This window comes from Perca fluviatilis, chromosome 20 (assembly GCF_010015445.1).
Source record: "Perca fluviatilis chromosome 20, GENO_Pfluv_1.0, whole genome shotgun sequence".
Classification (NCBI taxonomy): Eukaryota; Metazoa; Chordata; class Actinopteri; order Perciformes; family Percidae; genus Perca; species Perca fluviatilis.
The window spans coordinates 20484791-20500269 of record NC_053131.1 but is presented as its reverse complement, the minus strand read 5'-3'; the positions used below and the strand labels follow the sequence as shown (position 1 = coordinate 20500269).

Here is a 15479-nt window from a genome sequence, read left to right as displayed (position 1 = left end):
ATATTTCAATTAGTGTGCGCATCATGTAGCTTCAATGGAAAGGTTGAAAAAGCTAATAGGCTACATACATGATACTGTCCGACAGTGTGGAATAAGATGACTTTCCCAACCTTAGAGTAAGAGGAAATATTTTATGGGGAGAAATTCCTCGACTGATATATTCCTGTTCACCACGCAGACAATTCCGAGTGGTCTATGGTACAATAAGAGCTCTGACCCCTTCCTGCGCAGGAAAAGTTTTCTTCAGCCCTCCCATTCCAGGATGATAATACCGCCTCCTGCTCACCGCTGAGCGCCCTCCTGTACCAAAACTCCTCCGCGGTAAACTTATGGTACACACTCACCAGTTGCCTTCGACCAGAAGCTACTGGTCCAGTACAATCTGACAGATGACTGGTGAGCCTCAGCCAGGTCTTCGGTCTAGCCTATGGCTCAGGCCGGCGTTTTTTCAGCGGCAAAACCTGTGAGTTTGGTGTTTCAGGAAGACGTTCTCCTGAAGGTGTAGCCTTGATCTGGGAGAATGAGCTCCTTTTGGGGCAATTCAGCTTCTGATGGAAGGGACCCTAACAACCGCGTGTTCACTGTAAGTGTCTCACTGCACACGATTAAGTGTATGTATACATAGGAATAAGATCACGTAGGTTGTGTCGTTTCCACCTAACATAAAAGCGGCACAACTTGCATCTCATTGGTGCGCGCTTGGACAGGTGCTTTGTATTCAAACGGGTCGTCAAGGTACAAACAAACAGTTTCACTCTCACACTTCAGCGCACTGGAGGTGCGACCTGCTATTATTCCTATAATAGAAGTTAACCAAACGTTTTCCTTATGCTGAAGGTGGATGGATGTCCGAGTGGAGAGTCTCCAGTAACCCCCAGGAAAAGACTTCAATCTGCCGAGGACGCGCGGTGCAGTAGCCGGCCTCCCCCTGAGGGCGCCGGGTCGGTTTCCATCTCAGAGTCGGAGGAGAAGGGAGGCTTCTGCCAGCAATGTCAAAAGAAAGTCACAGAGCTGAAGAAGCAGGCGCTAGCCCTGGCAGACCAGAATTCACTGAAGGTTAGTTTAATAACTTTTTTTCTCTCTCTTTTAGGCCAATCTCATTTTCAAATTTAAACTGTTTTGCACTTATTTACACCTTAAAGTTTGAAATACTGAGATCACCTGAGCTGCATTGTTTTTTTCACAGTATTTCTTGTTAAAAAAATAAATAGTCAAATTAAATTAATAAAAACTAAATATGTGAGTTAGTTATACTCACTGTTTTACACACATAGCAGTAGTGAACTCTCTGAACTGCTGTAACATTTCTGTAGCACATTCTGTGCTAATGTCTTTTGGCCTTTCTTGCCCACCTGCACCTGCTCTTAACGCTGATATCTAAAGACAGTGAAATCCGATCCTCTCTATGGTTTATAATTGTACCAAGAAAGCTCACCATCCACTTGTAAAGTTATTTATTGCATGCTTGACTTCAAATGCTGGCCTTGTATGTGAAAATGGATGCTTTTGAGACTTTGAAAGTGGCCCATTGTTTGGCTAAACAATGCTTATCTCTTCATTTTGCTGTTGGGTGTGGAGGGGGGCCAGTGGAGTTGAAATGAGCGAGCTGCTCATGTTGGAGACTGAGGAGGAAGTTAAGTCCCAGTCGACCTTCGCTGTGCATTGAAATTGTTCCTGTATGGCTGTTCCCACAATTCCCACCGCTGTTAAATATAGGTCCTGAGACTGCTGTTGTTGTGGCGGGCTGGGTTTACCCTCGGGTCGCTTCTCCTTTGTTGTCCCGTTTTAAGAGAGAGAGAGTCCCAAAGTCGGATAGGATTACAGCTCTTCAAGGTTCACCCCAAATCCCGCAGCACCTGATGTTCATACGGGAACAGGTAGACAAGGGACAAGGGGGCATTTCTGAAGCACCTGGGCTCTCTGTCTGAGACATCTGCATGTGTGGTCTAATCTTTGTTTTGAGCATATCAGATCTATGTTCAGGTATCAGGTAAGTTCACCCTGTAAACACATTAAGCCTACCCCTAACTGCCATTATCTGCCATGGGAACTGACCTCCCTCTTTTAGTGTGGGACCCTCCAGCAGTACTTTGTGGCCTTCACCAGGTGCTCTGTGTTGTAGAAAGAGATGGGAGCAGCTACTTAACCCCCTATTTTGCACTTGTTGATGGCTAAATTGGACCTTAATTCTGGGGTGAAACACAGTGATGGCAGGGTGCTCTTATTGCACCAGGGTTATAGTATGGAACGACAATAAATCCATTGTCTTTGTGAGTTTGAGCTACCCACCTGTTGGGCCTCATAGGATGGACGCGGTTATGGATGATCGCTTCCAAATTGCTTCCTCCGTGGAGGGAATAAGGTCAACAGGGTGACTCTGGTGGCCTGTTGGTGTGTCTGCGATCACCATACCTGCTATGGTTCGTCCAGTGTTGTGTCTGTGGCCGTCATGGGAAAAACGAGAGCGTAGACTGTTTACCCGAGGTAGCACTTCCCCTCCCTCCCCATCCGCCGGCCGTTCTGTTTTTGTGAAGAGGAAGTCGGCTTGGTCCCCAGACATCCCTCTCCCCCTTACCCTGCCTACAGACTTATTGTTTGAATACAGTAGTAGCAGCGAGTGGATACAAATTCAAGGAAGAGTGAATGTGCTTTTCTACATGAAAACTACTAGAGGGAAATTTCACTGTTCACACACACACTGAAGCCTCCCAGACAGCTTTTGTGTTTTTCTGTTATGGTCTCGAAGAACCTGCTGTCCTGCAAGTGTGCAAATACAGGGAAGTAAAGGCCTTTTCCGTCTACACTATAGCCTAAAGGTATATGGGTGAACCTGCCAATGGTGCAATAAACGTTTTGCACAGAACCCACTTAGCAAGCATTAGAAAACTCAAGATGATAAATTATTTCTTTGTGTCCACATCCACTGGCAGCAATTCAGTATTTTTCATGCCTCCTGCTTTTAAGTTCATGCTTTATTTCAAGAGCAACAGTGCACAGGGTCTTGTGTTTGACAACTTTTTGAAACTATTTAAACTGCACATGCAACTGTATTGCCCTTTTATACACTTAATTTGCAATGATTTTTCTTATTATAAATATGTTATGACATTGTGTTGAAGTGCTCAACCCCAAATTAACTTTGCTGAAATTATGTCCTTGAGCTACCACCCTTAAGTTTCAGTTGCCTTGGCACATTAAGAAAGCAGATGATTAAAAAAAAAAAAAAAAAAAAAAAAAAAAACTTGGAAAAGGACAGACGGAAAGAGTAGCGATACTGACAACCTCCAGACTGGATCTAATGAAGGGAATTCACCTACTTAATTTGCATAATTAAAACCTATAGTACAGAATGACTTCAGTAGTGAATAACAGACAGTCTGAATTTAATAATTGTAGACTGTGCTTATTGTGGCTGGACACAGTGGCTAGGTAAGGTATGATATAAAGAAAGACAATCACTTTAAAGAAACCAATTAGCTTCTTACTGTAATCAGAAGCTCTGGATTAGATCCAAACTCTGGTCATAAATGCTAACAGTTGTCTGCTTTTTGTAAGTCTCTGGCCTGGGATACTTCATATTTATGGTTGAGTGTCATTGACAACAAAAGGCGATTAAGTTTGTATAGAGCCAGTACCTGGAGTCATTGTGACCTGTAAGAACTATAATTCCTTGCCTGTGGCCAGACTGCAGCAGCTCAAGCCCCTCAGTCACAGTTTTGACAGAAGCTCTGTCACTTGATATCTAATTTTTGAAAAGGCTAACAGTAATTGTATTCGCTGATCCATGACATAGATGACATTCAGGGACAATGGGAGCCAAAAAGATGGGATTATGTTGATGAAATATGCAAGGAAGTCTATCACTACAAGTTGTACAAAAGTATTTTAGGAATTAGGCTAATTTTTTCTTTCTTTCTTCTGAAGATTGATGTATGTACGGTTATGTAGCTTGAGCTAGCAGCCAGTTAGTTTAGATTAGCATAAAAACAGGAAATAGTGGAAACAGTTAAAGTAGTTTGGCTCTGTCCAAAGTAACAAAATATGCCCACTAGCACCTCTAAAGCTCAGTAATTAGCACACTATATCTTATTTGTTGAATCCGTACAACAAAACAAAGAGTAAAAACAACACATTGCCATGCTATTGTTATCTATTTCTTGGTCGGACGCGTCCAGACACGAGTGCAATCAATCTCCTCATCTAACTCTCTGCAAGAAAGCTAATACACACAATTACCAAATTGTCAAGCTATTCTTTTAATTTCCAGCTGAGAATGTGTTTGTGATATTTGTATTTTTACTGATAAAACTGAAGGTTGGAAACATGGAAATATATTAAGTCTTTTCCTTTTTATAAGCCAGAGTTCTAGAGCAGACACGTTGGGGTTTGGTATGTTGCAGAGACTGCAGGTCAGAGATGAAGTCAGCAGTGCTAACACCCACTCATAAATACTGGGGCCTATGAATATACAAGCAGTCTTGGACCTTGTGAGCTCCACTAGTACACTGACTGATTAACAGAGATGGTTCTGCAGGGCTGTGAGGGCTTGAACATTTGGATTAAGTTGAGCCGTTGGAGGTTGAGGTCAGTTGCAGCCAGGCCTTACTTTTCTGATGACCTTTGCCCTCCTGATATGGAGAAACTGCATTTAGGACCAGGTCACTATGGAGATGAAAGTGTAATGAACTTAAATGGTGGTGACAGATAATGAGCAAACTGCCAGCTAATCAAGAATAACGTGCGTGCAATGCTGATGTATGCACAAGGTGTCCAAGCCTATTATGGATGGTGTGTATGAGTGTGACTATGAATGTGGCTGCAGGAATTAATTTGTTACATGAGGCCTTCTGCCAGTTTTTTCATGTCAAATTCATAAATTATGGGACCAGTAATTCTCTCAAATGACTCATTTTTGGATTCATGTTTGATTTGTTACTGCTTTGTTCATCGTCTGACCCTCGACCCACTTTACACGCAGAGTTATTATTGATTCCATGTAAAATATTACAAATCAGGTTTTGTTTCCTGAATCACAGAAGAAAGGAAATTAACCATCTACATCGTTTGACTGTGTGGGAAATAAACTCATTTCTACACAGCCATTTGTGTGTGTTGTGTGACATTAATACATTCTGTGCCTGCTTGCCCACATAGGAAATTTGTATAGCTGACTGACAAAGAAAGAAGAAGTGGGGCAGAGTGTTTATTTGCCATGGCCAAGGAGCCAGCAGGAAAATTGCTTTGTTGATATTGTTACTGCGCATAAATAAGTGTGTGAGAGAGAAATAGTTCAGGAGAGAGAGAGAGAAACAGGAAGAAGTGAGTGATGGTGAATGGCTGCACATCTACCTACCTGGCTACTGGTTCTCAGGCGAGTTGGCGGGGGGAGGGGGGGGGGGCGGCAGGGGAGGCAGGTGTTACTTCTCCTTTGTTGACTGACCTCTGACCTTTCTGTCACTTCTCCCAGTCTTTATGGTGGTTAGAGTTTCACGAGACCGACCTGGGCTGGAACAGGTGTACGCTGCCAGGTTCGCTGCAGGAGGGCAGACGACAGGACAGAGTGACTGGCAGACGGATGGAGGGAAGGATAGAAAAAAGACGTGTGTGAAAAACCTCTCCGGTGCTGAAACTTGAGCTGACGTAGAGTTAATACAGAGCATGGCTATGCTATTCTATTCACCTCTAAGCACCTGAGCCCCTGGGGCTCTCTGTGATGTGTGTGTTGTGTGCCTCTGTGGCTGCTCAGCAGTGCATGCACTCCAGAGAGCCTGGGAGGAGATGAGAGACGAGACGGGAGAATAGAGGAGACTCTGGGCTCGCCTCATCCCTGCATGCAGTGTGACTTCTGCTTTATGGCATGTGGCTGTATTAAACCGCAGAGCAATAATCTGGTGTCAAGTGGTACGGAGACCACAGACATCAGTCATGGTGCTACCGTGCTGTACGGTATCTGAGAGCCTCAGCAGCATGCAGCTGTTCACTGCCACTTTGCCTCCAGTCTCCACAGCTTCATTCATTCAGTCTTTCAGCTGTCAGACACCTCTCCGTGTGACAAATTTGCATGCATTGTGTTCGCTTCTTTTTTACCTACTGTTAGGGCTGGGCTAACACTTCTTAATTTAAATCAAATGTTTGCCAGACTGTATTTAAACATTAAAATGTTTACATTCAAGACTTTTTCCTTCTTTTGTTAAATGAAAAAGGCTTTTGTATTTCTCAAAGTAATTTTTAAAAATAACAACAATCTTTTGGTAGTTGTACTGTATGAAACTCACCTATCTATTATCAGTAGTATTACGTATTTTCAAACTAAACCAAGCTGTACTCACTGCATTACAGTATTATAGTACAGTGGACACAGTGGCATAGAAGAAAAGACTAGAAAAAGGTTCACTTTTTGGTTCAAGTACTGCAGGAATTTAATTATCCTGGAAGAGAAATCCTTCATCTCCTCTATTTTCCAGCCTTTATCTCCATCTGGAAGCTGCACATTGCAGCCACAGTGCTTTGAATGTCGACAGTGGAACAACTCCGTCAGTAGTTAAGAGAGCGTAAAGAGTTTCTCATTTACTTTCCTGCCTCCAGATTTTCACAGCTGGTCCCGCTTTTCAAAGTAACTGACTTTCACTGGCCAGAAACCTTTTTTTCTAATCTTCCGGCAGCTCTGGAATGAAGGCCACATCTTCACTATGTCTGCCGCAGTTTCATTTTACATCTTTAATTTGGTGAGCTGAAAGTGAATTGACCCCAATTGTTGCTGTCCAGTCTGCTACTTATCGCAATTGCAAGGGTAAATTGCTATGGGGCAGACTGCAGGAAATAGGTTTACGGTGCGCAGATGCAAGGGTTGATGGATCTGGAAGGAAACTAAGCTGCAGTAAGGCTGATGCTCATCGCCTTTCATCAGGATGACAGTGAGGGAATCTGTCAAAGGAGGATGAGGAATGTTCCACCTGGAATAACTGCCATTCCTTACGTCTGCACTCCACTGCTGGCTCCTCGGAGGAGCGGGCAAGATAAAACAGGAGCTGACTGTGGCTCCTCAGCAGATGCCCACTAACACACACATATATAATCTCTATGCACAGGCACATGCACACGGGTAAACCAATGCGTACCGTGAGCTCAGACATGCACACACAGATGCACAGAGTTTATTTGAATGTGTCCTTTTCTGGCCATCTGGTCATTTCTGGTGCGGCTGCATGCCACTGTAATGTCTACAGAGAGTCGTCCAGATGTTCCTGTTACCTGTCAAGGTGAGAAGAGCTATTTAGAGCTGCTTGGATCTGGGGATTTACTGCTGTCTTACTGTAAAGGTTGCAGTGCCTCTCTCATTCACTAGTCAAATATGTAAAGTAAGCCTATTATCCTTAACAGCTATTCAGTAAAGACGTTCAATCAAAGTGTGTGACTTGGGAGAGCAGCTGCACCTTTACCTTTTTATAATGAGCTGATGAGAAAGCATTACTACCAGAGGCTTCACGCTTGGCAGAGCATCTTAGCTTTTCTTAAATCTCTGTGAATGTTGGCCTAAAGTGTCCTGTTGCATGTAGAAAGATATGTTCTTAACAATGGTACAAAAATAAAAAAATAATAAAATTATTAATGTGGAAGAAACCTTTCTTTTTTCATAAATAGTAATACAATTAATTACTTACTTACTTACTTTCCTTGGCATTTTGGGAAATACATTTTCATGCCAAAAGAGTTAGAGGAGAAAATTGGTACCACTCTCATGAATGTTTGTTAAATATGAATCTCATTTGTTTAATCTGTGCAAAAACTGAAGTGTTTTTTTAACATTTCACAGAGCCAGGCTAGCTATCTCTCTGCTCTAGTCTTTATGCTAAGATAAGCTAAGTTTCACCTGTCTGTTATTCTATTTAACAGACCTTTATTAGAGGGGTATTGAATCGATCGTTTTCATCAACGCTAACTCTCAGCAAGAAAGTGAATTAGCTTATACCAAAATGTCCATTCCTTTAACATGTTCATTAGCAACCTGCTAGCTAGCATTGCGCAAATTTATGTGTGGTCATTTTGAGTTAGTGCAATAATATTTAAAGCACCTGTTCACGTGTGTTTATTTACTGATTGTTGTATCTTCTATGGAAGAACTGAATGTCCACAACATCTAAATACGTTTGTGAGTTTAAAACAAATTGGCGGGCATGACATCTTTACAAGTTACTTAAGTTACTGTCACATGTCTCTCGCTAGCAACAACTTCTTCGGTCTAATTTAGCTAGTGTTGTTGTCCGGTCTGCTGAACAACATACTCTGATTCAGAACTCAGTGTAGTAGTGCCTCCTTCTGGAACATCCCTTATTAGCAGATACCTTCTCAAACAGGGTAAGGAAATTAACAATTATTCTTAATAGGTAAGTAAACGACATAGCTTACAGATAAGCATTTCTTGTAACTTAATGTTACAGTTATGGATAGTGTAGTAGATGTGGACAGTTAGGATACCACACTGAGTATTTTAATTCAGATGTGACTTGGTCAGGCAATCAAAACTGAGGCCTGTTTTGTTTTATTAGTAATCTTTTTACAGAATTCTTGAATTAAAGCACCAGGTAATGCTGAGATTGTGACAACACCTATATTCTTTAGCCATATCCCCATTGTTAGTTTATTTGAATGATTGCCATGCATAATAGCACTAGTCTGAATGGGTTTGCTGTTGTTTGATGAAGGATCATGTGTTATAATGAGCCAGACTGAAATGAAACAATGGATCTGCTGTCTAGGCTTACAGGCTGATGTGTTACAGCACAGGTCTGCAGAGCATGAGAACTGAGCAACAAAAGCATAAAATGTCAATGAACAAAAGAACACAAATTCAACAAGAAGTGTAACCAGTGTGAATTAATCAGTTTGACTTGTTAATTTAGGGTGAGGCGCCTGTGTGTGAAGTGTATATGTATGTATGTTTGTTTTATGCAATCTCGTGGCTCCTACTGCCCGGCTCCATATGACATGATGAAGTGAGACACGCATGATCTAGGCAGACTGCCGTCCATTATTGAGTCTGATTCAGAGTATTGGAAAAACATAGTTGTTGAGATACATTTTCAAGATGGTAGACAGACACTGAGGAGCACTGAGTTTGAGGTAATCTCCTGCTGGCTCCATAAAACGTGCTCGATTGACAGCAGTCCTTGTTGTAGCAGACAAATCGCCGGGCTTATAGCAATGTGCTGAAAGAGAATGCCAGTGCTGTGTGTCCTTGCCAAGATGGATATGCAGACAGCAAACTCTGGGCTGTTTGGGCGTGGCTCCCTTGCTCACAGCAAACAGTGGATCAGTGGTGTATGGTGCCTAAAGTTGGACTCGACATTGCCTTGTTTGCTTTCCTCTTTGGCAGATGTTAATGGAGCTTCTACTACTTCTCACCTGCCAGCTCAGAAGACGGCCTCTTTGGCATTATTTACCCTAAGAGTGTGGTGCATTAAGTGTTAGATGATAGAGAAGCAGATTTGTAAAATCTAAGATAAATGTTTCCTAATGAGCAATCCCTTCTCCAAACAACCATTGTCAACGTGCCAGGAGCAAGGCACTTAAGCAGTTTTTGCAGGCATTGAAATAGTTTTCCTACTTACACAAAGTCAAGTAAACTAAAAGATGACTGATTATATGAAGTATTTTTTCATGTAGTTTGAAGGTATATTTAAATATGATATATGGGTAAAATTGCTGAAATTACCCAATGCATTACTTGCCATATGTATTTTTACACTTTTGATGTATACATTTAGTTATAGTTATTATGATCACCGAAATCTGAAGGTGAACATGTTAGCAAATAGTGGCTTATTCACACATCAAGCAGACATGTAGGAACATAAGCATTAGTTTTGGGTTGTGTTTCTGGCTGCCTGCCAAATGTAAGTCGAATATTATTATTAGTAGTAGTATATCCTTTTACCTCTATTTTGATCTCTGCCAACTCTGAAAATGCCATTTAGTGGCTTAATACAAGTGCAATTGCAAAGCTTGTAACCCTATAAGCTGAGTTCACAGATATTGATAGACTTTATACAAGCTCCTTAAAGTGAAACACACTTTCTCAAACACTATTGTGTACGTGTTAGCAAAGTAATTTTTCTCAACAATGTGAACAATCGCATTCTTTTTGTTCGGAACTACTGTGTGCAATTTGATGTTTCTTAAAAGCTAACCAGTCCACTCTTAAAGGGGCCTCTCAGTGATCAACAGTAAACTGTGCAGCAGCTGTGTGAGTGCACCACTGTGCTTTCAAGTCATATTTCTCTATATGTGTCTGGGTGACAGTATGCATGCATCACTGTGTTATTCTATTTGTGTTTGTGTAATAGTAGATGGATTGTGATGGGTTGTGTTGTGATTGGTAGATAGGTTTGTTAACCCGTCTTACTGGGCTCCCCAGCTTTGCGTTGGGCGCATTCTTTATTGTCAGGAGCTCATTCTGATACGTATAGTGGCCCATATATCCTGGCGCTGCGTGAAAATGCCAGTCAAAGTTCACGCTGCTCATGTTCATTTCATGCTTGACTGTCCAGCTCTGTGAGCCAGGATGAGTGTGTGTATTGATGATGTGTGAATGTGGGTGTAAGTACCAGAGAAAAAAGAAAGAGACAAAGCACATTCAGGGTCCTTCCATCCTTTGCACTTTGCCGCAGAAGTCATCCATCTGTCTGAACTTAACTGCGACCAATTTATGATTGCATTATTTCAGTCAGTGTTTTATCCTCATTCCAACACGCAGGCCTGGTAGTGGTCTGGTTAATGGAGAAGGTGATGGAGAAGGTGAGTGGCCAGTGCTATTACTGTGGTACTCGGCGGGCTTAGCTTTAAGGGGAATATGATGAGAATACAAGCTCTCTTTATCTCTGCTATTAGCCCTGCTGTTTTTTTTCTTGCTCCTGGTCCATGCTCATATATAACATGCTACTTATACTGTTAAACTACAGTTCACTTAGTTATTTTTTTTAGGAGTTCATAAGTTTGCTCCTATTTCGGCTGTTCAAGGTGATATGGGTTGGATTCCTGGTTCAATAATGAGGAAATGTGACATGATAAGGCTGTGGAATTGTTTGCTTAACATGATAATAAGATTAATAAAAAGGTGTTTCTCTGACTAATGACATATATGATGTTTTTGAAGAAGTTGAATTGCAATATATATATATATATATATATATATATATATATATATATATATATATATATATATATATATCTCATAAGAATTTAACTTGCAGCATGTACACAATCAGAAATAAGTTACTTGCAAGATTTGAAGAAATGTGGTCAAAAGACATTCTGCTAAAACCAAAACTACGAACTTATATTCAAAGCAAATATTATTATGGTCCTGAACTATATGTTACAGCAAACTTATCGAGAAGTCAGAGGTGGCTCAGTTGAGAACAGGAATCCTTCCCCTTGCCTTTGAAGTAGGTAGATTCAAAAACACCCAAGAAGATAAAAAGTTGTGCGAACTATGAGAAGTTGAGAACGAATCACATTTTCTTTTGTATTGTCCGTATTATGATGAGTTAAGAACACCGATCTTACATGAAATGTCTGTCCAAAATCCTGAAATGTTCTGGTGCACGGATGATGACCAACTGGAGTGGTTGTTTAAATTTAATATTTATGAGTTGGCGACTTTTGTTTCTAAAGCTTGGCAAAAAAGACTAGAAGGGTTATTTGTTTAGGGTATGTGGTTACTTTGTTACCTGGTCCCTTATCCTAGGTAATGGTGTCTTGTAAGCCTGTGTGGGCTGGGCATATTTTATTGTATGCATGACACAATAATAAAAAAAAAAAACATGAATTAATTCATTCATTCATTCGTATTTGCATAATTATTGGTCTATTGTTAGATCTAATAATAAATATCCAAAACCTCAGATTTGCACCAAAACGTTTATCCCTTCTCTAGACAGAAGCAGCAGAAGAAAAGAAGTGTAAAGTGTGCTTTCATTTATTTTTTTCGTTATTGAATGACTTGACTTAGCAATATGCCTGCTGACATTTTAAAGGAAATTGCATAGCAATGCATTCTACAAAATGGCAGCACAGTTGCCTTTAATCCCATGAAAAAAAAAAAGGTGTCGCTGAGTTTCTCAATAGGCGGAACACAGAAAAGGTCAACCTCAGCTGTATGGATTTTCATAATGGTTTTTTTTTTACCAGAAAGAAGTCAATCATGATACAGTAGCAGTGTTGTTTGTCTGTGATTGGCAGGTGAGGTCTGCACTTTCAGGTAAAACGTTTAAGAAGCTTCCAAAGCAGTGAGGGCTGAGATACATTGTGGTTTTTGCTTGACATAACTTTTTCATAAAAGAGAAGAGATTTTCACCCCTTCTTTGCTACTTTCATGTGATACTCACAAACACACATAGTTAGTATAGCCTCAAGTACTGATACTTGACAGCCTTCCTTTAATATGTCTGTCTCATCCAATGATTCACCCAGATAAGCAGCACCAGAGTGATAAGGAAGAGAGAGAGGGGGCACTCGTACAACACTTGTAAAATCTCAAAGTTGATAGAAGTGTTACACTGTGCCTTTAACTTTGAGAAACAGCATCAAGGTAAGGAAGAGCAGTGACATCATAATTGTCAAGTTACGTAGTTTTTTTTTTTGTGCTGAATGATGAACTTGGCTGGCATTTTTGCCCACTTGTGAACTCTCACAGTATACACACATTTACTTTGGAGGTCACGGGAAAAAGATGTAAACGAGGATAATGAGATTTATTTTCAGATCAGCAGAGATATGCTGTCTTAAGAAACGATGCCATCTTGAGCTTGTCATTACTCCCAGATGCTTGTGGAGTAAACCTTCCCCTGCCTCTCTCCCATGATCTCCCATTAATAGATCCGTCCTTTATGCTTCCCCTCTTGTTACTGCTGCTCTATTTTATGATGTCACTCTCTCCGCTGAAGAGCTCTGGGCTGTTTTATCTCCTTCTTGTGTGTCGGGTACTTAAACTTAAACCTCTCTGTTTACGAGTCCCAAAATGCCTCTCCATCCTGCGTTTGCTGCTCAGTATCAGTTCAGCATCGCCCATAAAAACCCAGCCATCCTCGCTGTTCTGGGAACTCACTGTTGGGCTTCACTGTGCAGACCCCCAGCTAAGTGCTGCCGATTCCCATGCTGGGTGTGAGAACAAGTCTGCGAGAGGGTGTGTGGATTGTCTATATTGTGTACATGTTCATTCATAGAATTGTATCTTTCTTTAGCCCAATTGAATGTGGTTTGCTTGTCTTGGCATTTCCCTTATGTTTGGAGCTGCTTTCAGTTGGAATTTTGTCATCATTAATGTGTTGTGTTTGAGGTGCACAACTGTTTTCTCTCAGAAGGATTTAAATCAACAAGATGGATAGAAGCTGTTGTTTACTGCTCTAAATTTATGCATCAACAAAAACATTGCTGGAATGCCTTTGAACGTGTCTGTGCAACACGGAAATGCTTCCCTCCCTCTGTGAAAAGGAGGGAAGCTCTCGGGGTGCACACCTGTGTCTTTGGCCTTGGTGGATTCCTGCATAGCTTTACTGTTCAGAGGAGTGGATGCTACTGTTCCACTGTTCAGTTCTCTGACCCTTTGCTGTGTCCAACTCACCTCCCCCCTCTGTCCTCCAAGAGCAGCAACTCAGCAGCTCATGAGAGCAAAAACTTACAAAACCATAGTCATTCTCTTACGTCTGCTGCAAGTCCAGACAGCTAACATGCCGTAAAATGTGGTCAAACTTAAATGTGTGTTTTATTTACAGAGCATTTTACAGGTTGTGTCAGCTTTAGTTTAACGTTTAAGCATTGCGTTGGTTTCCAGGAGGAGGCGTCAACAAGGCTATTTGGCTTGACTTCATGAGCTGGTTCAGATATAATTCATATGATCAACATCTTTAATTAATCTCTTCTTGTGATTGTAATCCTGCTAGCAAACATGAATTTGATTCTTAGTTGTGAAAGAACAAATTGGGATTTTTCTCCTTTTCCTTTTTTTTCCTTTTCATGTGCTGCTCCTGACCTCTCTGCTCGTGACCCCAAACACAGGTAAATGTGAACATATGTATTCAATTTCTATAAAACTGCCCCTCTGTCTGTGTGAGCATTTCTTCACCGAAATGTATTCACCGCTGACACACGGTCATTACCACATCCATCTAGCGAGACGTTACCCTCCTCCGCCCTATTCTGTGTAACCACTGACCCCTCTGCCTCCCCTTGTCCCACGCTGGGCATTTATGTCTTCATCTCTTTGTGAGTGAGAGGCTGTTTTGGCTGCAGCATTCAATGAAGGGGTGAAACCAGGGCACACTTGAACTCCCACAGAAGCGGTCACTGGAGAACACATTTGAACTGGATTTGACCTGTCAGACTATACCTGATTTGTGTTTCCATCTCTTTTATGCCCTTTTAACATGCACTTACATTCACATCTATAGTCGGTTTTCATCAGAGGTTGGTTCCCATACTAGAAAGCCGTTCAAAAAGTCATTCCTGCTCGAGTTGTTAAGTTATAAAGGGTGCTGTAAAAGGCCTACAGTAGCCATTCAAAGTCATGGTGGCACTATGGGTATGGAGGGCTCGAGGCTCCTGCCGCAGCTGAACAATGCTTAATTAGCTCATAAACAAAGGCTAGTGGGGGATCAGAGAGGGCAATCAAAGTGGCCCGTTCCTTTGAGCTTCTCTCGCCATCAACAAAGCCTCTCTAATGGCCCCGTCACTCCACTTGTTGTGTCTCACCGCGGTGTGCTTCCTGACAACATAAAAGGCTCACATTCCAAAAAGAGCCTCGGACAAGAGACGATACCCGTCCACACCTCCCTCGGTCAGTGCACGCCCCCCCTCCCCCCAACCCTTCCTCTCTCTTCTAGATATTGACATTGCTCCTTTGCTCACCTCCGCAGTGTATGTTGGGTTCCCCGTGGCGACCACCGCAGCTTTCATCTCCCCTCTTTCAGTCTTGTGTCCGTGACTTTGGTGGTCTGTTTTATTGCGTTCCTTTGTGTGAGGCTGTGCTGGCACGCTGCTGGAAGCCTGTGAGGAAGTGCTCGGATGTGCCAGGTTCTGGAGAGGTTATTCAAGCTTGGCATTAATACAGGTTTGTAAGTGATGTGTGTGTGTGTCAGGTGTGTCTGTGTGCATGCCTATGCGTCACAGTGGCTTGGTGTCCATGTTTGCATAAGACTGTGAGCGTGTTATTTTTTGTATGTTTGGACACGAGGCCCTCTAAAGAAAACAGCCGTCCACTACCACACGAGGACAGCCAGGCAGCAGGTCGGAGGCAATCTCTGCTTGTTTGTGCAACTCTATGTTATCATCTCCTGTTTCCTGTCAAAACAGGAAAAGACAGGGGCGAAAATGGTGGCTAGGAAAGTGCTGCCTTGATGTGTGTTGGCTGGAGGTCCAGCTCTGCCTGACAGTGACCCTCCTGGCCTGGAAAAACAGACCCGTTCAGGGCGTAACCCACAGCG

The 15479-nt window shown here is 42.0% G+C and overlaps 1 protein-coding gene across 1 annotated transcript in view; it reads left to right on the top strand.

The window, feature by feature from the left end:
* The first annotated feature begins 312 nt into the window (after positions 1–312).
* The window catches only part of kif26ab (kinesin family member 26Ab), a 69024-nt gene continuing 53857 nt past the window's right edge, over positions 313–15479 (top strand). Inside the window, 2 exon segments of the mRNA XM_039786692.1 lie at positions 313–583; positions 838–1056. Of these exon segments, the coding sequence (XP_039642626.1) occupies positions 521–583; positions 838–1056 (282 nt within the window). The 5' untranslated portion in view covers positions 313–520.